Below are 26,748 nucleotides of genomic sequence, written 5' to 3' on the forward strand. Positions count from 1 at the left end.
GTTGCTGGGCTTGGCAGACGCATGGACACACCTAGGCCCTGAAAACAAGCGCCTGGAAGCAATCCCACCTGACGATGCAGAAATACTCCCGCACCCGAGGGCTCCGCCTCCTTCTGGCGAAAACAGCCGGGAGGCGAGGTTAGTGCTGCGCGTGTGCACGGACACGTTTTCCAGGTCTCCTAGTTCCTCACCGGACGCTAAGGGCGGACGCACAAAATTGGAAGGTACCATTCCTTTGAGTCCATCGTCCGATCCAAATTTGAGATATTCATAGGGACCTCTATAAGAAATTACGTTTCCGCACCATTTTGCATTTATGTTCTAATGAACTGGCAAGCATGAGCTATAAAGGGCACGTTGGAGCAAATTATTCCAGTTTCCTTTCAACGGGGGCCTTAACTACTTGGGCTCGCTCATACGTCACTTCCGGTATCCGAATACCGGAACACGCGTGTGGTCGGCGGAGACCTTTCGGACTCCGGCCCTGTAGCCATGGGCCGAAAGAGAGCTCCGGGTACGGTCTCCCTCGGCCGGGCTCTTCTGCGCCAGCAGACTCAGCGGAGCCGTAGTCACCGCCACACCGACTCCTGGGTAAGACTTCTTTTTATCTTTCTCAGCCTTTCTGTCTAGTTATGAGGGCCGGGAAGCTGGGAGACGAGGTCAAAGGTCACGGAGATATTTCCTGAGGAATACCTAAGCCGGCCGCGGAGGACGAGTGTAAGTTTCTGAACGATTGATTCGCAGATCCTCCTAGCAAGGCAGGGGCACAAGGGCAGACGCTTCACAGTAGGGATAGTGCGATAATGAGACTGGAGGGAGACCCGAAGGGTCTGAATGCTAAAATAATTTGGCTTTTGACGTTTTCTCCGTGGAAGCGTTTGGGTGTTTCTCATCGGGAAAGACATAAAAACTGCCTTTTTGAGGGGTATCATTTTGTTCAAAAAATTGAACCCCCGCCCAAGAGCGACAGGTTCCTGTCATAGGCTAGTTCCTTGAGAGTTTAGAGTTTGTTTGGATGGCAAGAGCAGAAGCGAGCAACTGTATTATTCTGTGTTTTATTCCTAGTTGCACACCAGTGAACTTAATGATGGCTATGATTGGGGTCGTCTTAATCTTCAGTCAGTGACTGAACAGAGCTCCCTTGATGACTTCCTTGCAACTGCTGAACTTGCAGGAACAGAGTTTGTAGCTGGTAAGTTGTTTTTTGCTAAGTGCATATGAGAGCGGTCACATTTTCATCTTTACTGACTAGATACAGATGTGTCTATTTAGATGTGTTTTGGGGGTCCTACTAAACTCACAAATGAGCTCTCTTTAACCTGAGTGCAGATATCTCAACTACAGTGTGGGAAGGTCCAGTTGAATTCAGTTGTGAAGTACAGAAAGTTCTAGTTTTAAAATTAAAAATAATGAGGTACATTTCTGTATACCATTATAAAGGATCTCTAAGACTTATTACCAGATGAAAAGACCAAGTTGCAGAATAGCGTGCATGGCACTCTTTGCATTAAAGATGTAATCTAATTAATCCATGTATGTATGTGTATGTTAGAAAAGACTTGAAAGGTTAATTGATAGTGTCCAGAGAGGGAACTGGAATTGCAGGCGTGGGCAGCACCTTGGGCACTGGTCAAAAGGAATGTTTGCCTTACTGTATTATTGATTTTTTTACAAAAAGAGTTCGTGTGTTGTGTAATTAAAAGTTAATTTTAAAAACATAAAAAATAGAGATTAATGAGGAAATGGAACAAAATTTCCATCAGGAAGGAAATGGTAATAGAATGGGATCAAAAAGTAGAGTTGGATTAGCTTGTACAAACAAAAGTACAGCTTCCTCTGAGACTAATAGGAGGAAACTGAAGTTGCACGTGTACTTGCAGGAATGTGTCCATGAGAAATTGTCAGGGTGCATATTGAATAGCTTTAATTTTTCTCCTGTTATGGTAAAGGATAACATCCTCTGAAAGGGAATGGGTAAAGAAGTAAGCTCAACAAAGCAGGGAATGGAAGAAATAAACCAAGAATATAGAAGGACTTTCTTTTCTTTGGAAAGTCATTAGGACTTAGCTGATGGTGATTCCGTATATTCGTAGTGACAATGTGATACTGTGATAAAATAAGAAAACATGTTTCTGAGTATACACACAATACAGAGAGAGAGAGAGAGAAGAAAGAGAGAGAGTCTTCATCCAGGTTCCTGACAAAAGGATTTCAAACACACCTTTGACATCTCTGGAGTAATTAGAGTGCCTTTTTGTATGCTAATGAGATGGTTGTTGGTTGGCTTCAGGATGGGGACTGGTCTCCAGAAAGACAAATATAATTAAGGGGTTAGGGGTTCGAACTTTCAGCCCCACCTCTCAGGAAAGGAGAGGGGCTAGAGATTGAGCTAGTCACTACTGGTCAATAATTTCATCAATCATGCCTACAATAAATCTTTCAAAAATCCATAAAAATTCCTCATTGAAACTTATTCCATATGTTCTCTTTTCCTTTTTTTTTTTAAGATTTATTTTTATTTATTTATGCATACAAGAACTGGGGTGTAGACCAGAGGTGTAGGGAGTGAGAGGATTCACCAGAGACAGTGGGGAGCAGAACAGGCGCATCTATTGAAATATACTGCTGAGGAGAGCAGTGGATGAGACAGGAGAGGTCTGCTGCACCATGTGGGTTAGCTCCCTGGTGGGGGATCGAATTCATGCCACAGTGGCTGGTGATAGCTTGATATCACTAAGACTTTAACCCCTGTGCCACAGGGAGGCCCCCCCCTCTTTTCCTTTAATAGGTGATAGGATTCTATTTCAATTCTTTATGACCTTCAGATAGCTGTTTTCTGCTGGGACTCACAGGAATGGGGATTCTTAGCGTAGAGAATATTCTTTTCAGCTGTCTGAACCCCTCAGATTGCAAAATTATTTGTGTGTGCGCATATGTGCGTTTTGGATGGGGTGATGGTCTGATTTTTAAGTAGGTTCTCATGGGTCTCTGGCCTAACAAAGAAGAACCACTACATTAGGTAGAAGTGCAAAAATAATGAAAAGTGCTGAGAGTTCACAAAGAAATCTTTACTTTTAAAAGATCGCACCAGTAATACTCCTTTTCAGCAAATAAGGGAAAGTTATGGTGATATAAAGTATATGGTATTGTGATATAATGTCAGGTGACATTATATTCAGGTGTCCTTTATTCATGGGGAAGCAATCCATAGATTAGGGGGTCCAGTGCCTTACAAGCAGTGGAGCACTGTTCCTGAGGGTCTCCGGGCAAGGTAGAGTTTTGTAGTATTAGAAGAGGCAATATGGGGCCTCCCCGGTGGCGCAGCGGTTGAGCGCTGTGTTGCAAAGCTGCCCACAGCCTCAGCAGCACCGGTTAGATCCCCGGCCACCGGGTGATGGTCCCACATGGCGCACAGATCTCTCCTGCCGCATGCTGCTCCCCTCAGCAGTGTACTTCGTCAGTCTGCTTGCTCTGCTCTCCACTCTGACTCTGGTAAATTCTGTCACCCTCCGGCGCTTCTGACTGTACCCAGTGCTTGTATAAATAAATAAATAAATCTTTTAAAAAAAAAAAGAGGCAATATGGAAATGGCATGATTGGCTAGGAAGCTGGCCTTTTTTTTAGAAGGCTAACCAGTCCTTTTTTTTTTTTTTTTTTAAAGATTTATTTATGCATACAAAACTGGGATACAGGCCAGAGGTGTGGCGGATGAGAGGATTCACCAGAGACAGAGTAGGGAGCAGAACAGGCAGATTGACTGAAATACACTGCTGAGGGACACAGTGGACGAGTCAGGAGAGGTCTGCTGCGCCATGTGGGTATGTCCTAACCCCTTGTGCCACCAGGGAGGCCCTAACCAGTCCTATTTTTAAGGTAAGATCAACTAGCTAAAGTGAGTTGAGGAGCTGTAGTTGGTCTTAGGTCTCCTTAACGGATGTTTCCCCATAAGTACAGACTGACTTAGATTTAGTCAGAGTATTACTGGTGCGATTTAGATTTATTTATTTATTTATTTATTTATTTATTATTTATACTTGGATTTAGATTTATTATGGGGGCCCTGCTTCACTTTTATGGGTTCTAATGTACACGTTAACTTTATCAGTGAGAAAAATATGTTTTGGGCCTTCATCCCTAGTTGTTTCAGTGACTCAAAACTTTTTTTAAAACTTTGTAATTTCTTGAGTAGCAAGTGGAGTATCTTTTGTTTTTCATAACAAGCCCCTTTCAACCACACCTGAGTTGATGTTAATGATGATTAGTGGGCTCCCAGGAACCAATGCTGTAATTAGAGTTGAAACTTTCCGGACCTTCTTCGCCCTTACCCCCAGGAGAGAGGTGCTAGAGATTGAGTTAATTACCAGTGGCCAAATGATTTATCAACCATATCTTCCTAATTAGGACTCTATACCAAAGAGATTTGATATCTTAAGTGGGGTAGTCTTGTGGGACTGAGACCTTAAACCTGTGGAATCTGACACTAATAGAATTGAATTATGGGGCACCCAGTTGATATGTGCACAGTTAGAGAATTCTTTCTTGGGGGAGAACCCACCCCTTGGTGTTATAAGTGCTTGTAGTAAAAACAGCTCAGTGACAAAAATGGGCATTATTGTGTGATTACTTGCAGCAGCACTCATCGTGTTGCTACTGAAATGAGAAAGAGAATGGATAGTTGGCTTTATCTAAAATCAGAGATTTGAGTGTGGGTAGAGTGGGGTGAGGAGTTTCGTGTTCTATTAGAGAGTGGTTGCATGGATGTACCATGTGGCTTTAGCCAAATAGGGAAAGAAGTGAAGTTATAAGCTGGAGGATTGATGGACTGGGAGAAGAGGGAAGAAGCACGGCTTGAGGACTTTACAGAGTTTGAACAAAGCAAAGTGGAAACACTGGGTGGGAGATCACCTTTGGAAAGGGGAATTAATTTTAAAGGATTGTCAAGTAAGCAGTTAGAGGGATGTGTGTTTTTACTGTTGGTTGAGGATGACATGAATGAGGATGGTGTAAGACTCCACTCAAGGTTACTGGCCTCTGTTGACCAAGGTCTTAGAAGGTATTGGTAGTCTGATGAAGGTAGCAGCAACAGTCTTTGCTTCAAGGTCAAGAAGGATGTTGCTGAAGATATCTTGTCATCTTTGAATGGAACCTTACCCTTGGCATTATGGTACAAAGCTTATGTGACTACTCAGGTGCTTACCTCATGGGAATCTCTGTCCACAGAATCTGAGTGTCTGTGTGTCATGAATGAAGAGTCGTGGAGCAACTCAAGGTAGAACCTTGGAGCAGAGATCTAATTTATAAATAGACAGAATTTTTCCTTATGTGTTTGAATTCTTGTTCAGCATTAACTTGGGGTGTTCATGAATATCTTATGTATTATGAAGGAATGTAGCACTTCACCAGTTCTTTCTGGAATGATTGTGCTGCATCTTTGCTTTCCCACCCGCTCCCATTAACCTTCAGTTATTCTCCATATGTTCAGTGAGAGAGGGGTTGTACCAAATCTTTACAGTCCCTTCTTGCTGTTTATGTCTCCATGAAGTGCATTCAGCATGTGGAGTTTTATAAAATCAGTGCTTGAAAAAATGATTGCCTTTGAAAGCATTAATAAAAATCCTTTCATTTCTTTCTTTTTTTTTTGGTAGAAAACTTAATTCGGAAATTGTAATTTATTTAAAGCTAGAGGCAGCTAAATCAAGAAAGCTTAAATTATACTATAGGTGCTCATATTTCTGGTTTTCCAAGTAATGAAAAACATTCATTATATTGTCACTTAAATGATGGTGCTTTTCTTTTCTATCAACAGAGAAGCTTAATATTAAGTTTGTGCTTCCTGAGGCCAGAACTGGACTTCCATCTTTTGAGGAGAGCCAGAGGATTAAGAAGCTGCATGAAGAAAATAGACAGTTCTTGTGTATACCAAGGAGGTGAGTTGAACAGATACAGAACAGATATAGGACTTTTTAAGTTGGTATTCACTTTTTTACTGCTTGCTTTTCTCAGTTGCCATTATTAAATCCAGATCTCCTGTTTTATTTTGGTAACTTACGTGGAATTTCCACCCCTCTGTTATCTTCTCAGACCAAAATGGGACAGAACTACTAGCCCAGAAGAACTCAAACAGGCAGAAAAAGATAACTTCCTAAAATGGAGGCGCCAACTTGTCCGGTGAGTGTTACACGATACGAAGATTAGCCTTGAAATTTTAGTTCAGGAGTTCTTTGGTTTGCTTTCACTGCTATTTGCATTTTGAAGGCTTGATTCTTTTAAAAGGGAAATTGGTTTCTTCTGCTTCTGATGGGCAAATTGGTGTGCACACATTGGTTTGTATACATCCTTGCACAAAGGTGGTGAGTTGGTTACTTTCCTCCAAATCTGGCCTTTTCTGTTTCCTTTCCTTCCTAAGCCGTTAGTCACCCTGGAGTTGATCTCTGTTCTCCTGAGCATTCTTCAGGCTGAGATGTGTAGAAGAAATGTGACTGTGTGATAAGCTTCCAGGGCTAAATAGCCTAAGTATAAAATTTGATTTTCATATTGACCTAGCAAAAAGTACATAAAAAGAATCTGACAGTTAATGTTTGTGTATTTATTTTTTAATGCAATGAATTTATTTTTTAATGCAAGACTAGAAGAGGATCAAAAGCTGATATTGACTCCCTTTGAAAGAAATTTGGACTTTTGGCGCCAGCTCTGGAGGGTGATTGAGAGAAGGTAAGTAGTTATTTTCTTTGTTGTCTGATGAAGACATTGTCATGTTTTATCAAACTTGTGTGTTAATAGGTAAGTAGAGGTATGGAGAACAGGTCAGGTCATGCAGGGATTAAGTTATCAAGGGGCTATTGAGAATTACTATAAAAACAAAAAGAATGATACTTTTTTTTCTTTCAAATTATACTTTTTTTGTTATTAAATGAGCACACTAGTAAGTGTATGAGAATGGTGAACATTTTCTTTGAGTTCTGAAGCCCCTACAGCTATTTCAGCAGATGTGTATTAATTCCTCCTGTTAACATGGGAAATGCAGATGTGAGAAAAGGTGGCTTCTGCCTACAAAGAGCAAACGTGTTATAGGGGAGGCCAAGCAAAGCACCATGAAGCAGGGGTGCACATCCTTGTGTTTGGGTCACTTGGGACTAGGTAAAATTCAAAGTCGATAAGATTCCTACAAGGTTACAGACAAACAGAAAGGCAGTGAATGGAGGAAGGAGCAGTTGGCAAGGATTGGGGGAAACCAAGAGATGGTTTAATTGGTCTCTATAAAGAACAGAAAGATTTTGATAAATTGGGGGATTTTTCTGGTTTTTTTCATGTTAAGTGTTTTCATTGTTAGGTATTGATGATTTAACCCTCACTATTCTCACCTCCTTGATATAGTTAAGAGCTTTTCGATTTCCTCAGAGTGTGAATTATTTTCAAGGACTATAGGTGAACCTCACATTTGAAATTATGCTTTTTAACAAGAATGCTTCAGAGTTGTTTTTTCATACCCAGTAAGAATATTAGGAAACAGCATACTTTAACTGGGATTCTCAGAAAAGAGTCTTAGCACATATAGTATGTTACAGGATTTAGATTTAACTTGTAAAAATCACTTACATTTCTTTTTAAGGTGATGAGAATGTTCTGGGGTTAGGTATTGACAAGGTGATGCAACTTTGTGCAGAAAATAAAAGCCACCGAATTGTGTGTTTTCAAATGGGTGAATTTTTAAATTCCCTTACATGCCTCCACTCTACCATCCTGCTCCCTCCGGAGTGGAAAGAGGGCTATTAAAGTAAGGCAGACCTCTAAGCCTGAATAAGCAGAAGCTTGCTGCTGATTCCCAGGCTCCCTGCAGCCCCCTATGCTTCAGTTAGGCCTGAATGGGGCTTGGAAGGACTCGATGTTATTTTCCTGAGGACTTCTGTGGACAACTGCTATTCTTTCCCTTTGTCCTAATGAATTTCAGTCTTGTCATTTTTGTAGGTTTTAGTGGGAACAGGTAACCATAAGTATTCATTCATATTTAATTTTCTAGAAAGGCCTATTACAAGCTTTCAAATGCCCCTGAATAAGCCTCTAATTTCCCATGAGTGAACCTGTACTTTGAAACTTCCAGTTTCTATTGGAATACAATATTTGCTCTGTTATTTTTATGATGTGTTTTTTTCCTTTTATTACTATGACCGTGTTTTTAACTCAAGGAATGTAGTATATATCACATGGAAGTAGATTTGTGCTGCATAGAAATATTATCAATAAAGTGACTGCAGCCAAGTCTTTTAACAGGAAGTATTTATTAATGTGTCTTCTACAGCAGATGTCTCCTGTTTGGTAACAGGCTAGCTAAGCCATCTGCCTCTGTAATTCCAAGAGCAGTTATTAGAAAAGATTTGATGTATAACATGTCATTGAAATGCAGGAAACTGCTGCGCCACAGAGGGCAGAACACTGTATTCCAATGAGATAAGGCACTTCCATTGTATTGCCTAAACCCTTCCTGGTACATACTTGGCACTTTGTTCTGCATCCTAATTCACATAAAGCAAACTCTTCAATTTGTCTTTCCTTATTCGTGTTTCCAAGCTGACTATTCTTTCTCCATCTTTGGTAGGTAGACATGATGTTCATGGACCTTTTTTTTTTTTTTTTTTTTTTTTTTTAGTTCATTAGGCTTTGCCCATTTTTGCAGTCATTCTTGAACTTACTGTTAAATCTTCACAGTTTGAAAGCAATAGAATTTACACTTAAAGAAGGGAATACTGGGACTCGATTAGAGAACTTAAAAAATACTCATCTAATTTGGCAAGTTTGTGTGTTCCTTTGTGTTATAAAATTATGCTGGAAATTAACTATTCTGAAAGAGAATTCACTTTGATTGTTAAAGCCCTGCCCTAGCGAGTCACCTTGACTTAATACATTTCCCAGTGTTTGGTGTGCTTATGTGAGAGTTACCTCAGAAAAGGCTAACCAGATGTGGGATTTTGGGAGGCTTCTGTGAGCTGGTGGTACGTATGCAGCTCATTTCCTCTCAGTGGCAACTGCAGCTGGCCTTTGAAGCTTTTTTCCTTGCAACAGAGATTGAAGGAAGTGAGGAGCCTCTCAGAGAAATGAAATACTTGCAGTGTTGGACTGCTGTAGCCCCTGCTACTTTTATGGGATTTGAGGGACTTGCACTCAGCTACAGAGTTTTCTTCTTGCTATATTTTAGATGTAATGGAAGAAGTCAGACTCATCATTTCAGCTCAAGTATAACAACTTAAGTTGATATTTTGCTTTTTTTTTTTGGCTATTTAAACGCATTCTTGGAAGTGGTGATAGAGGTTTGCTTTCTTGTTACCTCTGGGTTTAAATACCATAGACTTGATAGTAGCAGCTGCATGCAAGTAATATATTAGTTTTCTTTTCAGGCCTTCACACAACTGTGGATTAGGTACTGAATATATGGTACACCTCAACTTGGATAAAGGATGTGAAATACTCTTTTAGCTCACTGGAAAGTTTACTGGAAGATACAGTTGAAGTTTTAGCAGTGAAACATAAGATGAGCCTCTCTAGACCATATTAGAGCAGTGGAATGTTAGGATCATGAGCATGGCCTCTGGTCCCAGCTGCTCCCATTCTGGCTCCATCATTTAGTAGCTGGTAACCTTAGAGATGTTATGTGACTGAGCTTCAGCTCTCTCATAAATAAGCCCAGGATAACTGTACCTTAAAAAGTTAAATCTGTCGGGCCTCCCCTGGTGGTGCAGCGGTTGAGTGCTGGGCCGCAAAGCTGCCCGCACCCTCTGCAGCGCCGATTCGATCCGCGGCCGTCGGCGAGGGTCCCACATGGCACGCAGACTTCTCCTGCTGCGCCCGCTGCTCCCCTCAGCTATGTATTTCGTCAGTCTGCCTGTTCTGTTCCCCGCTCTGGCTCTGGTGAATTCTCTCACCCTCCCGCTCTTCTGACTGTACCCAGTGCTTGTATAAATAAATAAATAAATAAATCTTTAAAAAAAGTTAAATCTGTCAGGTTTTTAATATTTGGAAAGCTTTGCTACTATTATTTGGTCAGTGTGTCCTTTCATTTTAGAAAAGGAAGTGATTGGAGTGTCTCTCTTTTGTTTTTCAGTGATATCGTGGTCCAGATAGTCGATGCACGCAACCCGCTCCTGTTTAGATGTGAGGATTTGGTGAGTACCCTGTGACAAGATTTCAGACTGAAAGTCCTTGGAGCAGCAGTGGGAGGACAGTATGATGGATAGTAGTTGCTCTGGGTGAGCTTTCTGTCCTCTACTCTAGTTTTGTTTGATTAGGCCTCCTTACCTCCAGAGGTCAACAGCTTGCATAATGCCACTGTTTACACAGATGTTTTTCTCTTTTCAAACAGTTGTTTGCATGTGCTGGAAGGCACAGGACACCTACATGAACTTACTGTGTTTGAGTTTAGAAGCTGCTTTGTTAGACATTTGCCAGCATTTCTCATTTTTTAAGAGGCACCAGTTGAAATAGTATTTTACTGCCTTTAGCATGTTCCCAGTAACTTTGCACTTATCCATCTCATTATGTGCTCTCTTTTCACACCTGAAGTTATTACTCCCTGTGGTATTTTACAAGTGAACTAAGTTTGTTAAACACCATGGGGAATAATAGTTAAGGAGTGAAAAATCACATAATGATGTTAAAACAGACTTTGAATTAATAAAATACTGTACACAGGTGAAGTATTCCTATTTTTGTTTGAGGACCATACTAGTAATAGTGTAAATTACGTTTTCTGATGAATAGCAAAAATCTTAATGGTGAAACACTTAAGAAGTTAGCTTTTATACCTCTCTGGTATATTTCTTGTGAAGAACTGTACTTGGAAATTAATTTCACTTGTTGAGTCTTGTTTTCTTTTAGACTTCAAAAATATTTCTTACATTAAAATTTGAGATTGTTACTGGCTGTCATCACTTGACTGAAAAATATTTCCTGCTGGCTGACAAATCTAATTGTGCAGTTCTTTAAGTTCATTTATTTTTTTTCCAAAGATTTATTTATTTATGCATACAAGAGGTGAGGTACAGGCCAGAGACGTGGGGGGTAAAAGGATTCACCAGAGACAGTGTGTGGAACAGAAAAGGCAGACTGACTGAAATACACTGCTGAGGGGAGCAGCAGGCGAGACGGGAGAGGTCTGCTGCGCCATGTGGGTTTCTCTCTGGCCGGCCGGGGATCGAATTTGTGCTGCAGAGGCTGCGGATTGCTTCATAGTGCGTTGCTTAACCCCTTGCGCCACCAGGGAGGCCCTCTTTAAGTTCATTTAAAACAACCAATTCCGTTTTATTAAAGAGAGGAATGACATTGTTTAAAGAAAAATAGTTATACACAGTAGGCCAAGAAAGCATCTGTTACCCTTTCTAGTTTCTTATGTTATTTCCAAATACATGTGACCTAACTTCTTTTTAAAGCTTAATGAAAGAAATTAGTAAAGTTGCTGTAACTAAAAATCATTAAATTAGGAATTATTTAAAACTGTGTGCAGGGCCTCCCCAGTGACGCAGCAGTTGAGCGCTGGGTTGCAAAGCTGCCCGCAGCCTCTGCAGCACCGGTTCGATCCCCGGCTGCTCCCCAGCCACGGGAGGAGGCTCCCACATGGTGCTCAGACCTCTCCTGCCGCCCGCTGCTCCCCTCAGCAGTGTACTTCGGTCCTTCTGCCTGCTCTGTTCCCTGCTCTGGCTCTGGTGAATTCTCTCACCCTCCTGTGCTTCTGACTGTACCCAGTGCTTGTATAAATAAATCTTTTAAAAAAAATAAAAAATAAAAAAATAAAACTGTGTGCAGTAAAAACTTTTAGTCATTTGAAGTCCTTTCTAAACATCTTTGTCTTGCCTAGGAATGTTATGTGAAAGAAATAGATGATGACAAGAAGAACGTCATTCTGATAAATAAGGCAGACTTGTTGACCACTGAGCAGCGAAGTGCCTGGGCCACATACTTTGAAAAAGAAAATGTAAAAGTTATTTTCTGGTCAGCTTTGGCTGAAGCCAATCAACTGGTTGACCCTCAGGTAACCCCAGGGACTATTTCAGGTTGGGCTTCAGCGGGGAGGATTTTGGTTTCTGATTAATGTGCTGTGTGGTTTTGTTTTTTTCTCATTGGAAACATGTGGAAATTTGATTGGTTTTTTAAATTGAGGCACAAAGTTGTTTTCTTCAGTTGCCACATAGTCTGCCATACCCAGTGTCTAGTGCTACACACTACTAATTAGCTATAATTTTTCAATTTTGTGAAGTTGTTAGGAAGTTGTATAGGAAACTTCATAATGACCTGCAATTGCTTTGAAAAGGAGTCGGAACAAAAAGAAGTCAGATACAACTGAGAATGTGGTAACTCCTCAGACTCTTTTGACCTTGAAAACAAAGAAATGAAGTCACCCTGAGATACACCATATTATTTTCTGGCTCTTTTAACCAAATTTTGTAGAAAGTTTGGGATTTATTTTCTAATAAAAAATAACTACCAAAGAAAATAATAATAGAATCTTAGTGTCTGCATTTTGTGGACATAGAAAGCTCTATGTTGCGGGCATTTCCATGTGAAGAGTACAGATATATTTGCAAGGGCAGAGCAATAATAATTATCGGTTTTACAGTTTTTCATAAAAAACTAGCCCATAGAAAATACTGCCCTTAGAAATACTTAGAAAATACTTAGAAAATTCTAAGTATTTTATACATTTTATTCATTTAACCTTCTCGATAAATAAGTATAAGTGTTTATCAGACACTCTGGCTTCATGCTTTGTCCTCTCAACCATTCTTTCTTTTGTTTCTAGTTTTCCCTGGAAGTTGATATCTTGCAGAAGTTTTTGAATTAAGATTCATTACTGTATCATTTAGCCCAGATGCACCAACCCCAGAAAAGGGATTAGTTGCTCCTTCTGTGTTCCCTGACTTGTTAACCAAAGGATATTGCCATGTTCCTGTGATCTGTTCTCCTGGAACCCTTGTTGCCTCCTGTTTGAGGACATTCTTCTTTATAGGACTCACCAACCAACTTGTACAGGTGTTTCCAGATCAGCCTCTGGATTAGTAGTGTGTGCTATGTAAAAAATATTCTTTCTTCCTATTTAAAAAATAGGTACCATTTACTCCTCCCAAGTCTTCCCAAGTCTCTGCTGTTTGCCATGATTTCCCAAACCAGCTACCATTGTGACACCACATCTTCATCACCTAAGTGTCTAATCTGGACTTATTAATATTCAATGTTTTCTCTCCTATCAGAAGTTAAGTTCTTCCGCTACAATTTTTACAAAACAGGACATTTTAGAGTTGAGTTAGCCCAGTTTTCTCTTGTCCCTCTGTAAATGTTCCCAAAGGATTTCCCTTTTTATTTTTAATATAACTACTCCAGATTCCTTTTGTTGTCTTATCACTTTCCCCAAGCCTAAACTGCTGCTAATCTTAACTTTTCTAATACATCTATTTCAGTTCACTTTTGTTTTCTGCCTCTTTCATATTTTAAAATGATTCAAAAGAACTCAGTGAAGACATACTGACTTTACAGTCATTGCTTATTTAGCACAGAAATTGCTTCCAATTCTATGGTTCTAGTATAAGACATGTTTCTTTTTAGTTGCTAGCCATAATCATAAAATCATACCTGTTTTCCCTTGCCTTTTGTTTATATCACTGCTTTCCTAAAATTTAGGATACTGTTTCGCTGCATTCATTGTGTCCTCTTCCATGATGCTACTCATTCCAATACTAGAAAATGATTCAAAGTTTGCATCACTTCTAAATCCAAACCTTTGGGGGCTTCCCCTGGTGGTGCAGAGGTTGAGTGCTGGGTTGCGAGGCTGCCCGCAGCCTCTGCAGTGCCAGTTCGATCCCCGGCCACCGGCGAGGGTCCCACAAAAATTAATTAATCAATCAAACCTTTTTACCCTTGTTAATAAGAATTAATGGTACTATAAATTGCCTTATTTCAATTTTTATCACTAGGCATTTGGAAGAATTAGTACACGTATGAATAATAAATGATTTTTACCTTTCTCTTTCCAAAGGAGAGCTTTAATTGGTGCATAATTTCCACATGAGTTGAGTTTCGATACCTCTGTGTTTCACACTGAGGGATCTGTATTCGACCATGCTTTGTTTTATTAAAGGCCATTACAAAAGAATAGCAGTTTCCTTAAACATGGAAACCACTCTTGAGAAATGGACCTGTAGAATGCAGCTGAAATTTACCCTTCTTTGTGGAGCGAAGAGAATGTTCAGTGTTTTATTGTTAATGAGAAATGCTTAATTTTATTCTGTGGCCCTGTGCTAAATAATATATCGCCCAAGAGTTCACTTTGACACAGGCATTCTTAAACCCTCACTTTTTTTTTCCATATTTATTTCTTATATCATTATTTTTGTACAGTATGTGATTTTCTCCCCTCCAGTGTAGTCCTATAGTTCTCCCACCACCAAAACACCCATGAGCCATCTCTATAGTCCTTTGTGCTCTTCCCTCCCGTGTTTTGATCCCTTCTCCCCTCCAGTATTCTTCCAGTCTGTATTCAGCTTGCAAGGTTTGTCTGTTTCCTGACCCTTTGTTTGATTTTCCTGTTAGTGAAACCATCTGATATTTTTCTTTTTCCTTCAGATTTATTTTGCTTAGCATAATCCCTTCCAGCTCCATCCATTTTCCCACAAATGGCATGAGTTTATCCTTTTTTGATCACTGAGTAGTATTCCATTGTGTAGATATACCACATCTTTTTTTTTTTTTTTTAAGATTTATTTATTTATAGAAGCACGGGAGGGTAAGAGAATTCACCAGAGCCAGAAGGGAGAGCAGAGCAGGCAGACTGAAGAAGTACACTGCCGAGGGGAGCAGCGGGGCGGCAGGAGAGGTCTGCGCGCCATGTGGGACCCTCGCCCGGAGGCCAGGGATCAAACCAGTGCTGCAGAGGCTGCGGGCAGCTTCGCAACCCAGCGCTCAACTACTGCACCACTGGGGAGGCCCTACACCACATCTTCTTGATCCATGCATCATTTGGGGGCATATAGGTTGGCTTTTGTAAATAGTGCTGTGATGAACACTGGAGTGCAGGTTTACTTTTGAATTAGTGTTTTTCTGTCCTTTGGGTAGATTCCTAGGAATGGAATCATTTCGTGTTTTGAGGAAACCTCAAAACATTTTTAGTGTTTTGAGGAAACCTCCACACAGGTTTCCATAGTGGCAGGACCAGTTTGCATCTCCACCAGCAATGTAAGAGGTAAATACTCACATTCTTAAGAGGCGTTATTTGTACAAAGTTCAAATAACACAAAAATATGTAAAGTAAAGGTCCACCGCTCCTTCGATCCCCAGAGGCTCCACAGTTGATTGATTGGTTGGGTCTTTGCACTGAAAGGCTTACTTTGTCTCCTCTCTGTATTCACCTTTTCCAGTCTCCTTTATAACTTGTCTTTTTCTCTGATCATACTAGATAACCAACTCTTTATTCTCTAGAGGGACAAGTACCATTATAATCTTCTGAATGTTTGTGGTTTCTGTTACTTCATCAGGATCAAGTAAATGGAGATGCTGGAGAACCCAACACAATTGAGTTAGAAGATTCCAGTTGCAGTGAGGCTGAAATCCTACACAGTGACTCTGAACATCTCCAAGGCGAGGATTCTGTCTCATTGACAGAAGTTGGCACTAGAGATGAGGACGATAGTGAATATGAGGACTGCCAGGAGGAGGAGGAAGAAGATTGGCAGACATGTTCAGAAGAGGACAGCAACCCTGAAGAAGAGACCTCTGGCCAGGACTGTGCAGAAAAGTGTACTGTGGCCTCTGAGGGTCAGAGTAGGGAAATCCCACAGAAGAGACAGATGCACAATTTTAGCCACCTGGTATCAAAGCAAGAATTACTGGAGATTTTTAAGGAGCTACACACTGGGAAGAAGGCAAGAGATGGGCAACTTACTGTTGGACTGGTAAGATGAAATATGTCCTGAAATTGTCAGCACTTCAGGATCTTTATTTCCCATCCATTGGTACCGATGCTGAGACCCCAGAGACCACTCAGATTTCTGGCATCATAGGGAACACAATTGCCTCTTGTTGCCACTTGGTATCCTGGAAATAGGCAGTGTGACAGGCAAAGTACAACTCAAAAGAGTGAATTTTCTCAAGACTTTTGGTGTAGGTCCTAACAGTATAGTAGACAAAACAGGAACAGCCCCCCACCTCAGAGAGCTTGCTATCCAAGTGCCAGGAGTGTTATGAGAGGAACGACTTCAGCACCCCATAGTAGTACATAGTGGGGTAACCTGGGGTGGAGGGGATGGCAGCATCTATGGTCCTCTCCTCCCCAACTGTATTTAAACCAGTGGTAATATGCCATGTGATCAAGATACACACATGAATCATTAGGAGAGTGTTGAAAAGTAATGAGCAGTTATCTGGAATTTATGTAAGAAGTTACACTTTGAAGTACAGTCATGTGTCATTCAACAATGGGGATGCCTTCTGAGAAATCTGTTGTTAGATGATTTCATTATTGTGAAGACATCATGGAGTATAGTTATTCAAACCTGGAGTATAATTATTCAATTATGGCATAGCCTGTTACACACATAGGCACATTGTAGAGCTGTTGAAACCTTGTAATGTGGTGCTTAATTAAAACACCATTGACATGTGACTGTAAGTGAGGTTTTCAACAAGTGACGAGGGAAGAGCATTCTAGACAAATAAGGTAAGTGTTTAAATAAAGCCCTAAGAATGGTAAAGTGTTTTCATGGAATGGCAAGTGATGGAGATGGCTGAAGTTTGAAGAATGGAAGAATTAAAACTGGAATGGGGTGGTCTCCCTGGTGGCGCAGGTGGTTGAGTGCAACGCTGAGAAGCTGTCTGCAGCCTCTGCAGTGCTGGTTCAATCCCAGCCAGCCGGTGAGAGTCCCACATGGCATGGCAGACCTCTCCTGTTGGGCCTGCTGCTCCCCTCAGCAGTGTATTTCGGTCATTCTGCCTGTTCTGTTCCCCATTCTGTTTCTGGTGAATCCTCTCACCCTCCCGTACATCTGGCCTGTACCCCGGTTCTTATATAAATCTTTTTTTTAAAATATGGAATGGTGAAAGTCCATTGTGAGGCTTGTAACAGCAATGGAAAGTTTGAAATTTTATATTCATAGGGAAAGGTATTTACTGTTTTCCAGTCATATTGATAGAGGATTCTTAGAACCACCTAATGAGGAAACTGAATTTGGAGGCATGGGATGGGGGAAGCTTGAGGAAAGGCATGGAACAAGGGTGGCATGGCATGAGCTAAAAGTTTGCTTATCATTTTATTTGAGAACATCTTCTGTTCCTTTATATGCTGCTCTAAGGCAACATGAAATTTCAGATTTATTGATAATAGGGGAGCAGGGACAGAAGAGAGAGTGGTTATTGGCTCACCATGAACCCAACAGTAATTGAAAAATTTTAGTAGCTTGATAACCCACATCAAATTATTGTGCCATTTTAAATTTTTAGCCAGCAAGACAGAAACTTGCTAATGCTAGTAAAATTAAAAATAACTTTGTTGTGATAATTAAAATATTTGTGATACTCAGCTTGACCCATAGTGTGGGAGAGTCAGTGGAAACAGTGAAATGCCTGTAGACGGGGCAGTAGGGGGTGAGGTTTACGGTTGCATCTACTGTTACAGCAAAACCTGTGAAAAGAAAATGTGCTTGGCTTGACTTTCATCACCGGAGATGAGTCTGAATAAATACACCTACACCACAGGGGGAGGAAATGTCTCATAGCAAACAGCATCTATTTCATATAATTTTCTGAAGCAACCAGACACTTATGCAAGTGTTAACACTATTTATGGAATATCTTTGGCTCTTTGATAGCTGTAGTGTTTGACTGTTAACTTCTGGGTCTTTTCTAGGTGGGCTACCCAAATGTTGGTAAGAGTTCAACAATCAACACTATCATGGGCAACAAGAAAGTATCTGTATCTGCCACACCTGGTCACACCAAGCATTTTCAGGTATTTCTACAGCCCTGGCCTCTGTGTCCTGTTCTCAGCCAGTTCCTCTGTGTATTTTATGAACTTCTTTGCTCCGGTGTGCCCTCCATAAATCTCTTGCTTGTCTTTCAGACTCTCTATGTGGAACCTGGCCTCTGCTTATGTGACTGCCCTGGCCTTGTGATGCCTTCCTTTGTCTCTACCAAGGCAGAGATGACTTGCAATGGAATCCTCCCAATTGACCAGATGAGAGATCATGTACCACCTATATCATTAATATCCTTTCTGCTTACAAAGATTCTGGGTTTTATGTGTATAGTAGGGCTTTTGTTTTGTTTTGTTTTGTTTTAGACTTTGCCTTGCATTTAATATGTTAAAGTCTGATTTACTGAGAATATTAAAGTCTCATGCTAGTGATCTGCCCAGGTTTACACGAGATGGCATCAGGACTTCTGTCCTGAGTGCAGCAGTGTAGTCTGGTACAGTAGAATAGCCCTAGTGTAGATCTCAACCTCCAGGTGTTAACCTGTTTGCTTCCTGACACTCATTTGGCTCTTTGAGTGACTTAATTAACCTAGAGACTTTCTTTTTCTATAAAACAGGGTCAATAATAGCTCCTTCACAGTTGATTGTGAGAATTTAATTGTTAGCTTTATTTACTGGACACATGCTGTGTACTTTGCTAAATACTTACCCTGTAATATCTGATTCCTAAAACAACCCTTGAAGTAGTTACTACTGTTCTCATTTCCTCAAACTTGGGGAAACTGAGGCAGAGAGAAGTTAAATAATTGACCTAACAACCCGTAAATAAATAGCCGGGGAGGAATTATGCCTTTTAGCTTCGTACTGAGTCAACTTATGTGAAACCTCTAGGACTGCCATGATAAGGTATTCAGTGATCTGTTAAGAACTGTTCAGACTAGGATTTTTTTTTTTTTAACGATTTATTTATTTATGCATACAAGAGCTGGGGCACTTGTCAGAGATGCAGGGGGTGAGAGGATTCACCAGAGACAGTGTGGGGAACAGAACAGGCAGGCTGACTGAAATACATTGCTGAGGGGAGCAGCAGGCACAACAGGAGAGGTCTGCTGCACCATGTGTGTTGCTCCCTGGTTGTCCGAGGATCGAACTCATGCTGAAGAGGCTGTGGATTGCTTCATAGTGCGGTGCTTAACCCCTTGCGCCACCAGGGAGGCCCCAGACTAGAATTTTAAACTACTTAACTAACAAGTTAGTCTGTTAACTCTTTAGGGGGTACAGGCAGAAGCCAGGAAAACTCCATGAAATTGGCACACTGATTTATATGGAGGGTAGAATTCCAAGCCCTGCATCATTGGCAAAAATCCTTAAAGACTACACTTAAGGCCACAGCTTTTAGTTTACCCCTATTTATTTTCTCTTCCCATAAGAAATAATGAGTAAAAATTTGTTTATCAGGTGAAATAAATATGATTATAGTGCTAATATAAACTACCCAATATTAGAAAGAGTTATTGAATCCACCTATAGCAATCTCGGTAAACCTCAAAACAACATATATACAGGATGACACGATTTTTGAAAATATTTTCATCTCCCAGACCAATGCTTTGTATTAATAGATGCCTATGTATGTAAAAGTATGCAGAGTCTACTGAGGGTACCCTAGGAACTATCCCCGGGGGCAGCATGGAGGAGCTGGTGTAATGTTAGAAAGGTTTGAATTTTTTAGTACAGTTTTTAATAGGTGATATATTACTATTCTTGATAGTTGGAGACATGGGTGTTATACATTTGTGTGTTTTAATTTACCTATAAATTAATAATTAGATGTGCATTATGCGTTCACTTGGATTGAGTTCTGTGGAATATAAACATGAAACAAGACTTGGATCCTGCCCTTTCTCGATTCAGTCTGTGGGGGACACAGGACATGACCATGAAAAAGTGGTACAAGGTAGAATGTATAGGTGGCTTAAGAAATATCTGTGGGTGATTAGACAAGGGAGGGAAAAATGATCCCTCCTTGCATGGCTATATGGATTAGAAATAAAGATTGAGTTTCACCTCTGACTTCCTGAAGTTTGTTTAGAAGCTTGCTTTTCAAGGCTGAATGTATCATCTGTAAGACCTATTTCAAAGATAATATTTTAATATTAAAAGGATTCATTTGTAAGTGTTCATTGGTACCTAGGATTTTGTTTAAAAGAGAAAAAAAAATTTAATGAATACTTGTATTTCTGAGAGGAGAGAAGGTTTTGTCATAGATGAGCTAATTCTCATGTTCTTGTGTCAGATGTCATGGGAACACAGGCTCAGCTTAAGGGAATGAATTCCTTGACTAGCTTATGTTTGCCAGAATATTCCAAGACATGTTTTAGAAGCTACCTATGGCATTAATATCATAAAACCTAGAGAGGATGACGATCCCCATCGACCTCCAACATCAGAAGAACTGTTGACAGCTTATGGATGTGAGTTGTGATTTATTTTAAAACATAAACAAAAAAATAACAGTTAATGGGGCCTCCCCGGTGGCGCAGCGGTTGAGTGCTGAGTTGCGAAGCTGCCCGCAGCCTCTGCGGTGCCGGTTCGATCCCTGGCTGCTCCCCGGCCACAAGAGGAGGGTCCCACATGGCGCGCAGACCTCTCCTGCCGCCCGCTGCTCCCCTCAGCAGTGTGCTTCGGTCCTTCTGCCTGCTCTGTTCCCTGCTCTGGCTCTGGTGAATTCTCTCACCCTCCTGCGCTTCTGACTGTACCCAGTGCTTGTACGTATAAACAAACAAACAAATAAATAAATAAATCTTTTTAAAAAAAGTTAATGAGAAAATTATCCCTGCAAAGATACAAATTCGGAATTTTTCCTTGGTATTTGTCATGTCCTCTTTCAGAGTTGGTGTTTTTGTTGTCTCTGTTGGCCTGACCTCACAATGTGGCCTCTAGATAAGTGATTTGGTGGTGATTTCAGGGTTCAACAGTAAGGGGGGAAAGTGGACTACTACTAGAGTGGTATTTTATGTATGTAAAGTGTTTCTTAGAGTTAGAGAAGATTGTTATTTGTACCCCTTGTCTCCGCCTCAGATCTGCCCATTCCTAACCTTCATCATAGAAATCAGTCTCTGGAGAGAAACTTGTCTTCTCATGTTCTCCTGGTCTTGGCCCTCTTCACCCCCCACCCCTCATTGGAGGCCAGATATGGGCAGTGTGAGCACTCCAGAGAGCTTATGGGACCTTAGCAGCTAGCACAAGCTTTGGAAGCCCTTAGGACAGTTGCTGCTTTGATGATACCTGCTTGCAGACACAGAGGTTCTAGCCTAAGTCTGTTGGCTTTTTCTGGAGTCTTCTCAAACAGGGAAGAAAAGAGATGTTGGAAGGAAATGAATGTGGTTATCAGAATAGGCGAGTGTTGTGAGGGGAGCATCGGATGGGAAAACCCTCATATTGTGGCAATAGAGCCTGGTAGAGATAAGGACACAAAACATCCTTGCCAACCTTGTATGATATTAAAATGAGTCCACAATTCCTCCACTTCCATTAATTCACCTCAATTCCACTTTGTTTTTTGTATCTCCAGTCAATTGTGATTTTATTCGCTTTCAAACAAACTTTAAAGCTGGTCTGGAGGAACTGTTTGTTGCCAAGACAATGCTGAGTAACTTGTTTCTTTTGTATTTCTTTAAATACTAATGAAATCGAGCATTTGTTTGTTGACTATAGTTCTGGGAATCAGCCTTTTCTGTGCATCACTTTTGTCTTGATGACTTGTAGTAGCCCTGTGTTACATGTGCCACAAATATTGTTCCCAATATGTGTGTATAATTTCTTTAGCCCTGGAGAGGTTAAACATTTTAAGACTTTTTTCCGCCCCCTTCCCCCCCCCCCTTTTTTTAAATTTACTGGATTTGGCATTTTTCTTGGGACAGCCTGAAAGCCTTCCCTATCCCAAAAGGATTAACTTATTTCCTGTAATATCTTTTTTTATTTGACCTTTAGATTTGTGATCTGCTTAAATATATTTTTGTGTATGATGTAAACTAGGATCCTAACTGTTTTCTTTTAAACTGAAAACATCGGGCCTCCCCGGTGGCACAGCGGTTGAGCACTGGGTTGCGAAGCTGCCCGCAGCCTCTGGAGCCCGGGTTCGATCCCCGGCCGCCGGGCGAGGGTCCCACATGGTGCGCAGCCCTCTCCTGCCGCCCGCTGCTCTCCTCAGCAGTGTACTTCCTCATTCTGCCTGCTCTGCTCCCCGCTCTGGCTCTGGTGAATTCTCTCGCCCTCCCACGCTTCTGACTGTACCCATTGCTTATATGAATAAATAAATAAATCTTTAAAAAAAAAATAAAATAAACTGAAAACATTACCTCACAGATAGTATATGAGAGAGCAGACTTTTGAACCCAGCCTTTTCGCCAGAGCCCACATCCTTTTAAACACCATTTTCTGCTGCTGCCTTCTCCATGAGCTAGTGTTAAAAGGATCTTTGTTGTATGCTTGGGAAACTGGAAAAAGTATAACAGTATCATTAAATAAGAAACTCACTCTCTTGCTTGGCTCTGCTAATAATATAGATGGCATAGCATTCCGTAAATAAATGTTTAAATCAAGAGATGAAAGAAATAACTAGAGAAAGTGAATGTGACTATCACAGCATGGTGCTCAGTGATTATTAGGATATTAGATACAACAATAATAGTCTTTTGCTGGATTACAATTGTCCTTATAATGTTAACCAAAATATTTTCTGTAATGGTAAGTGATTTTTTTTGGTAGACGATGAGAATGAGGATGCCTAGTTAGTGTATTAAAAAGAAGTTTTGTTAAATTCTTCTCACAGGTATGCGAGGATTCATGACAGCGCATGGGCAGCCAGACCAGCCTCGATCTGCGCGCTATATCCTGAAGGACTACGTCACTGTAAGTGAGCGCTACTTCTTGTTCTTGAATTAGCAGGGCTTTCTCCGTGCAATATGTTCTTAGATCTTGGCAGCCTGCTAAGTTATAAAGGAGAAATTTTCTCTTTGAGATTGTGTACAACTAGTTATATTCTTGATCCAGGGAAGTTAGCATCATATAAATCATAGAAATGACTGACAACATAATGTAAAAGCAGAGGTGAAGATCTCTAAATACCTGTTACCAGAGAGAGTGATAAATGTATGCCTCCTGTTTTTCCCTTGCCTGGATTCCTTTGCTTGTTTCTGTTACAGCTATTGCAGTTTTCCTTGTGCTGTATACCTTTATATCTCTACTTCCTTATATTACCTAGCAACAACAATAATAACTACTAACATTTTTTCAAAGCTAACACTGCTAGAAATAGTTCTAAATGTTTTGTTTGTATTATCTCATTTAAAACACAAGTCTATGATGTTATTCTTATGTATTACAGATAAAGACTTGCTAAGTTTTGTCACTAAAATAGAAAGTAATAGTAACTTCTATGAGATTATTATGGAAAATAAATAGAACAGCGTATGTGTGTGGAGATAATGTGTACATACACAACACTAAATTCAGTACCTGGCAATTTTTATGTATTAAGCTTAATTCTTTCAACAAACAAACATAGGATCCTAGTAATAACTGGTTGTGTTTGGCTTTTGTCCCCCTCTCAGTAACACATCTGTGGAGCTCTTGGAATATAAAAATAAAAGTGGGCTGTTGTAATTTCTTGCCTTCAGTTCAAAAAGAAAGTAGTTAATATTCGAATGGATAAAGTATGTATTCACTTACCATTTATAAACTGGAGGATGCAAAGATGAGTTAAAATAATCAGTTTCAGCGGTGTTTATGGTGGAAAGAGGGAAATTTGCACCCAGAGAACAATTAGAACTACTGTGATATCCCTATTAGTACAGTCCACTTGTGTCCTGGTTTTTATTTTGAAAATTATTTAGCTTAAGTGTAATCATGTAAGCATAGTGACAAATACCTTAGAAATGCAAAGTAAAAAGCACCAAGAAGAAAGAGCTTTCATTTCTAGTTTGGAAGGCTCTTGGAAGAGATAGAGACCTCTAGAATACTCCATCCATCATCCTCAGTGTAGTAAGACTTTTCAGTTGTAGTTGACCAAAATTCAACTCAATGAGTTTATCAAAATGCAAAAAGCTCCCACTGGTTGGAGATGTCCCCTCTGAGGACTTTTTTTTTCCCCAAGGATGACACAGGTGACTCTTGTGATACACTGTTCTTATTCATATTGTCGCGCTATAGGGTAAACTACTGTACTGTCATCCTCCCCCTGGAAGAGATCCTGTAACCTTTCAGCATCAACACCAACGACTCCTAGAGAATAAATTGAAATGTGATGAACTAAAAATACAACCAGGTGGAAATAAAAAAGTGAAACAAATTGAAAATGTAGTTGACAAAACTTTTTTTCATCAGGTAAGTTTTCAAGTTTCTTTTTAACTTTTGATCCAAGACATTTTATACAACAATTTTACTGAACTATTACTCTCATACCATAAAATTCATCCTTTTAAAAGTACAATTCATTGTAGTGTATTCAGAGTTGTGTAACCATCACCAGTAATTTTAGAACATTTAATCACTCCAGAAGGACACCCTGTTCCCATTAGCAGTCGCTCCCCATCCTCCTCTCCACCAGACACTGCCAGCCCCTAATTCGTTTTATATATAGATGTGCCTAGTCTGGGTATTGCATATAAATGGAATTATACATAGATTATGTGGTCTTTTGTGACTGGCTTCTTTAACTTAGCACCCTGTCATCAGGTTCATGTGTGGTATCATTGTTTTATTCCTTTTTATTACTGAACATTTCATTGTATGGCTATATCACATGTTATTTTTCTATTTTATAAGTTGATGGGATGTTTGGGTTGTTGTGCTTTGTGGCTATCAAAGAAAGTTCATGTGCTGATTTTTCTGTGGCAGTATATTTTCAGTCCTCTTAAGAATATACTTGGGAGTGGAGTAGAGTTGCTGGGTCATATGGTAGCTCCACGTTTAACATTTGAGATACTGCCAGTGTTGGTGCCATTTTACGTTTCCCAGCAGCAATGCATGAAGGGTTCTAATTTCTCCACATCCTTGCCAGTATTTTTTCCCAATATGAAGGAAAGAAAAAAAAAATTGTCCTTGTAATGAAGTGTCTTAGGATTTCCTCTCCTGACAACTTTCCTGTATGTCAAAGGGCAGTTTAAGTCATATCCCTAGTACTTAATAATTATCGAGGGTAAGAGTAGGGCAGTTTACTTTTACACTCACATTCTTTATAATGCACCATGGCAGTTTCAGCCTCTAAATTCATTATAGATTTTGATTCAGGCCAAGTGTATATTATCCCATTTTATCACTGAGGACATTGAGGCTCAAGGAAGCTAAGTGACTTAATCCAAGGTATGTGTTTTAGATGGTAAAGCTAGGATAGAACTTAGATTGTTGTGGCTCTTCATTTGAGTTTTTCTAAGTCTGTGCCAATATTTAGAATAAAATTTACCAGTATGCAGAAAGAGCATAGGTTTTTTTGTAGACCTACTGCTATCATACAGGACACAGGTTTGCAATAGTTTTTTTGAGCACTTTCTATGTCCCACATGCTATGCAAGGACCTGGAACATCAGAATGAATGAGACACTATTCTTAATTTTGGCAAGAGTCCCATTCTAGCAAAGGGGAGATAGGCAAGCTAAAAAATGACATGTTAGACCTAGGATAGAGGTATCAGTCAAGGACTTTGTGAACCTATATTGGGGAGCAATTTTTCTTGAGACTGGGAGTAGAGTTGAGTGATTGGTGAGTAAAAGCTACAGAAATGATATTTGAGCTAGATTTTGAGGGACAAATAAAAATGTGCCCTTTGGAAGGTATGGTATGAACAAAGAAAGATAAGGGAGTGTGGGTCTTATCAGTAAGGTGCCTGTGTTGTAGGTGAACTGTGTGCCATGTGTGAAAATCTGTATTTGATTCTCCAGGCTATAGGATGCCCTCAAAGATTTGTGAGCACAGGAATACAGACATGGCTCAAGAACTCTGGTAGAAATGTGGACTTTGGATTAGCAGAGTCAGCCCTTCAGTGGTCCAATGGAAGGTCCTGGACACCTGAGTTCAAGCAGTTGGGATGGAGAGGAGGGAGGGGAATGGGTGAGCAAAGGTCTAGAGACTAAAACCAACAGAACTTAGTCACTAATTATATGTGGCAGATGAGGAAGCCAAAGAGAGAGAGTGTGTGCTATCTTGCCAGCTGGGCAGATTCTTATACCATTAACCAAAATAAAAAATGAAGAGTCAGTTTCTAACTAAATTTGGGTTGAGACAGATTGAGTTTTGATGTCAAGATAGAGATTTCCAGAAATAGCTGCTATGCTGAGTCTAGTTATAGATGGCATTTGAAGTTATGGGATTAAACAGAATTGAAGGGGAAAAAGAATTAATCAAAGACAGAATGCTGAGAATTGTATAGTTTAAGGAACAGGAAAAAGAGAAAGGACCATTTAAAAAGATGGGAATACATCACGTGATTTATTTCTTTTATCTTGGTGTTCTCCATAATACTGTGAAGAATCTCTAAAGGAGACTGCTGAGATTTCAAATTTTTATTTCCTAGGAAAATGTGAGAGCTTTGACCAAAGGAGTCCAGGCCGTGATGGGCTACAAGCCTGGCAGTGGCCTGGTGTCGGCACCCACTGTAGACTCTGAAAGCAGGACTGGGAAGCCATGGAAAAAACACGGCAACAGAAATAAAAAGGAGAAGAGCCGTAGACTCTATAAGCACCTGGATACATGAATTAGGCTGCAGCAGAAATGGCACCTGCATTGTGCATCTGGAAAAGAAAGAAGCT

The 26,748-nt window shown here is 40.3% G+C and overlaps 1 protein-coding gene across 1 annotated transcript; it reads left to right on the forward strand.

Moving 5' to 3' along the window:
- Nucleotides 1-492: 492 nt before the first annotated feature.
- On the forward strand, nt 493-26,693 carry LSG1 (large 60S subunit nuclear export GTPase 1; the record flags this gene model as incomplete). The annotated part of the gene is made up of 14 exons (XM_084231421.1): nt 493-591; nt 1,066-1,192; nt 5,807-5,927; nt 6,082-6,168; nt 6,625-6,711; nt 10,094-10,154; nt 11,843-12,016; nt 15,510-15,926; nt 17,876-17,977; nt 18,089-18,274; nt 20,301-20,415; nt 22,776-22,855; nt 24,155-24,328; nt 26,514-26,693. 14 exons carry the CDS (start codon nt 493-495, stop codon nt 26,691-26,693), a joined length of 2,010 nt encoding a protein of 669 aa, XP_084087547.1.
- Nucleotides 26,694-26,748: the final 55 nt, after the last annotated feature.

Source organism: Talpa europaea, assembly GCF_964194135.1.
Source record: "Talpa europaea genome assembly, chromosome: 4".
Classification (NCBI taxonomy): Eukaryota; Metazoa; Chordata; class Mammalia; order Eulipotyphla; family Talpidae; genus Talpa; species Talpa europaea.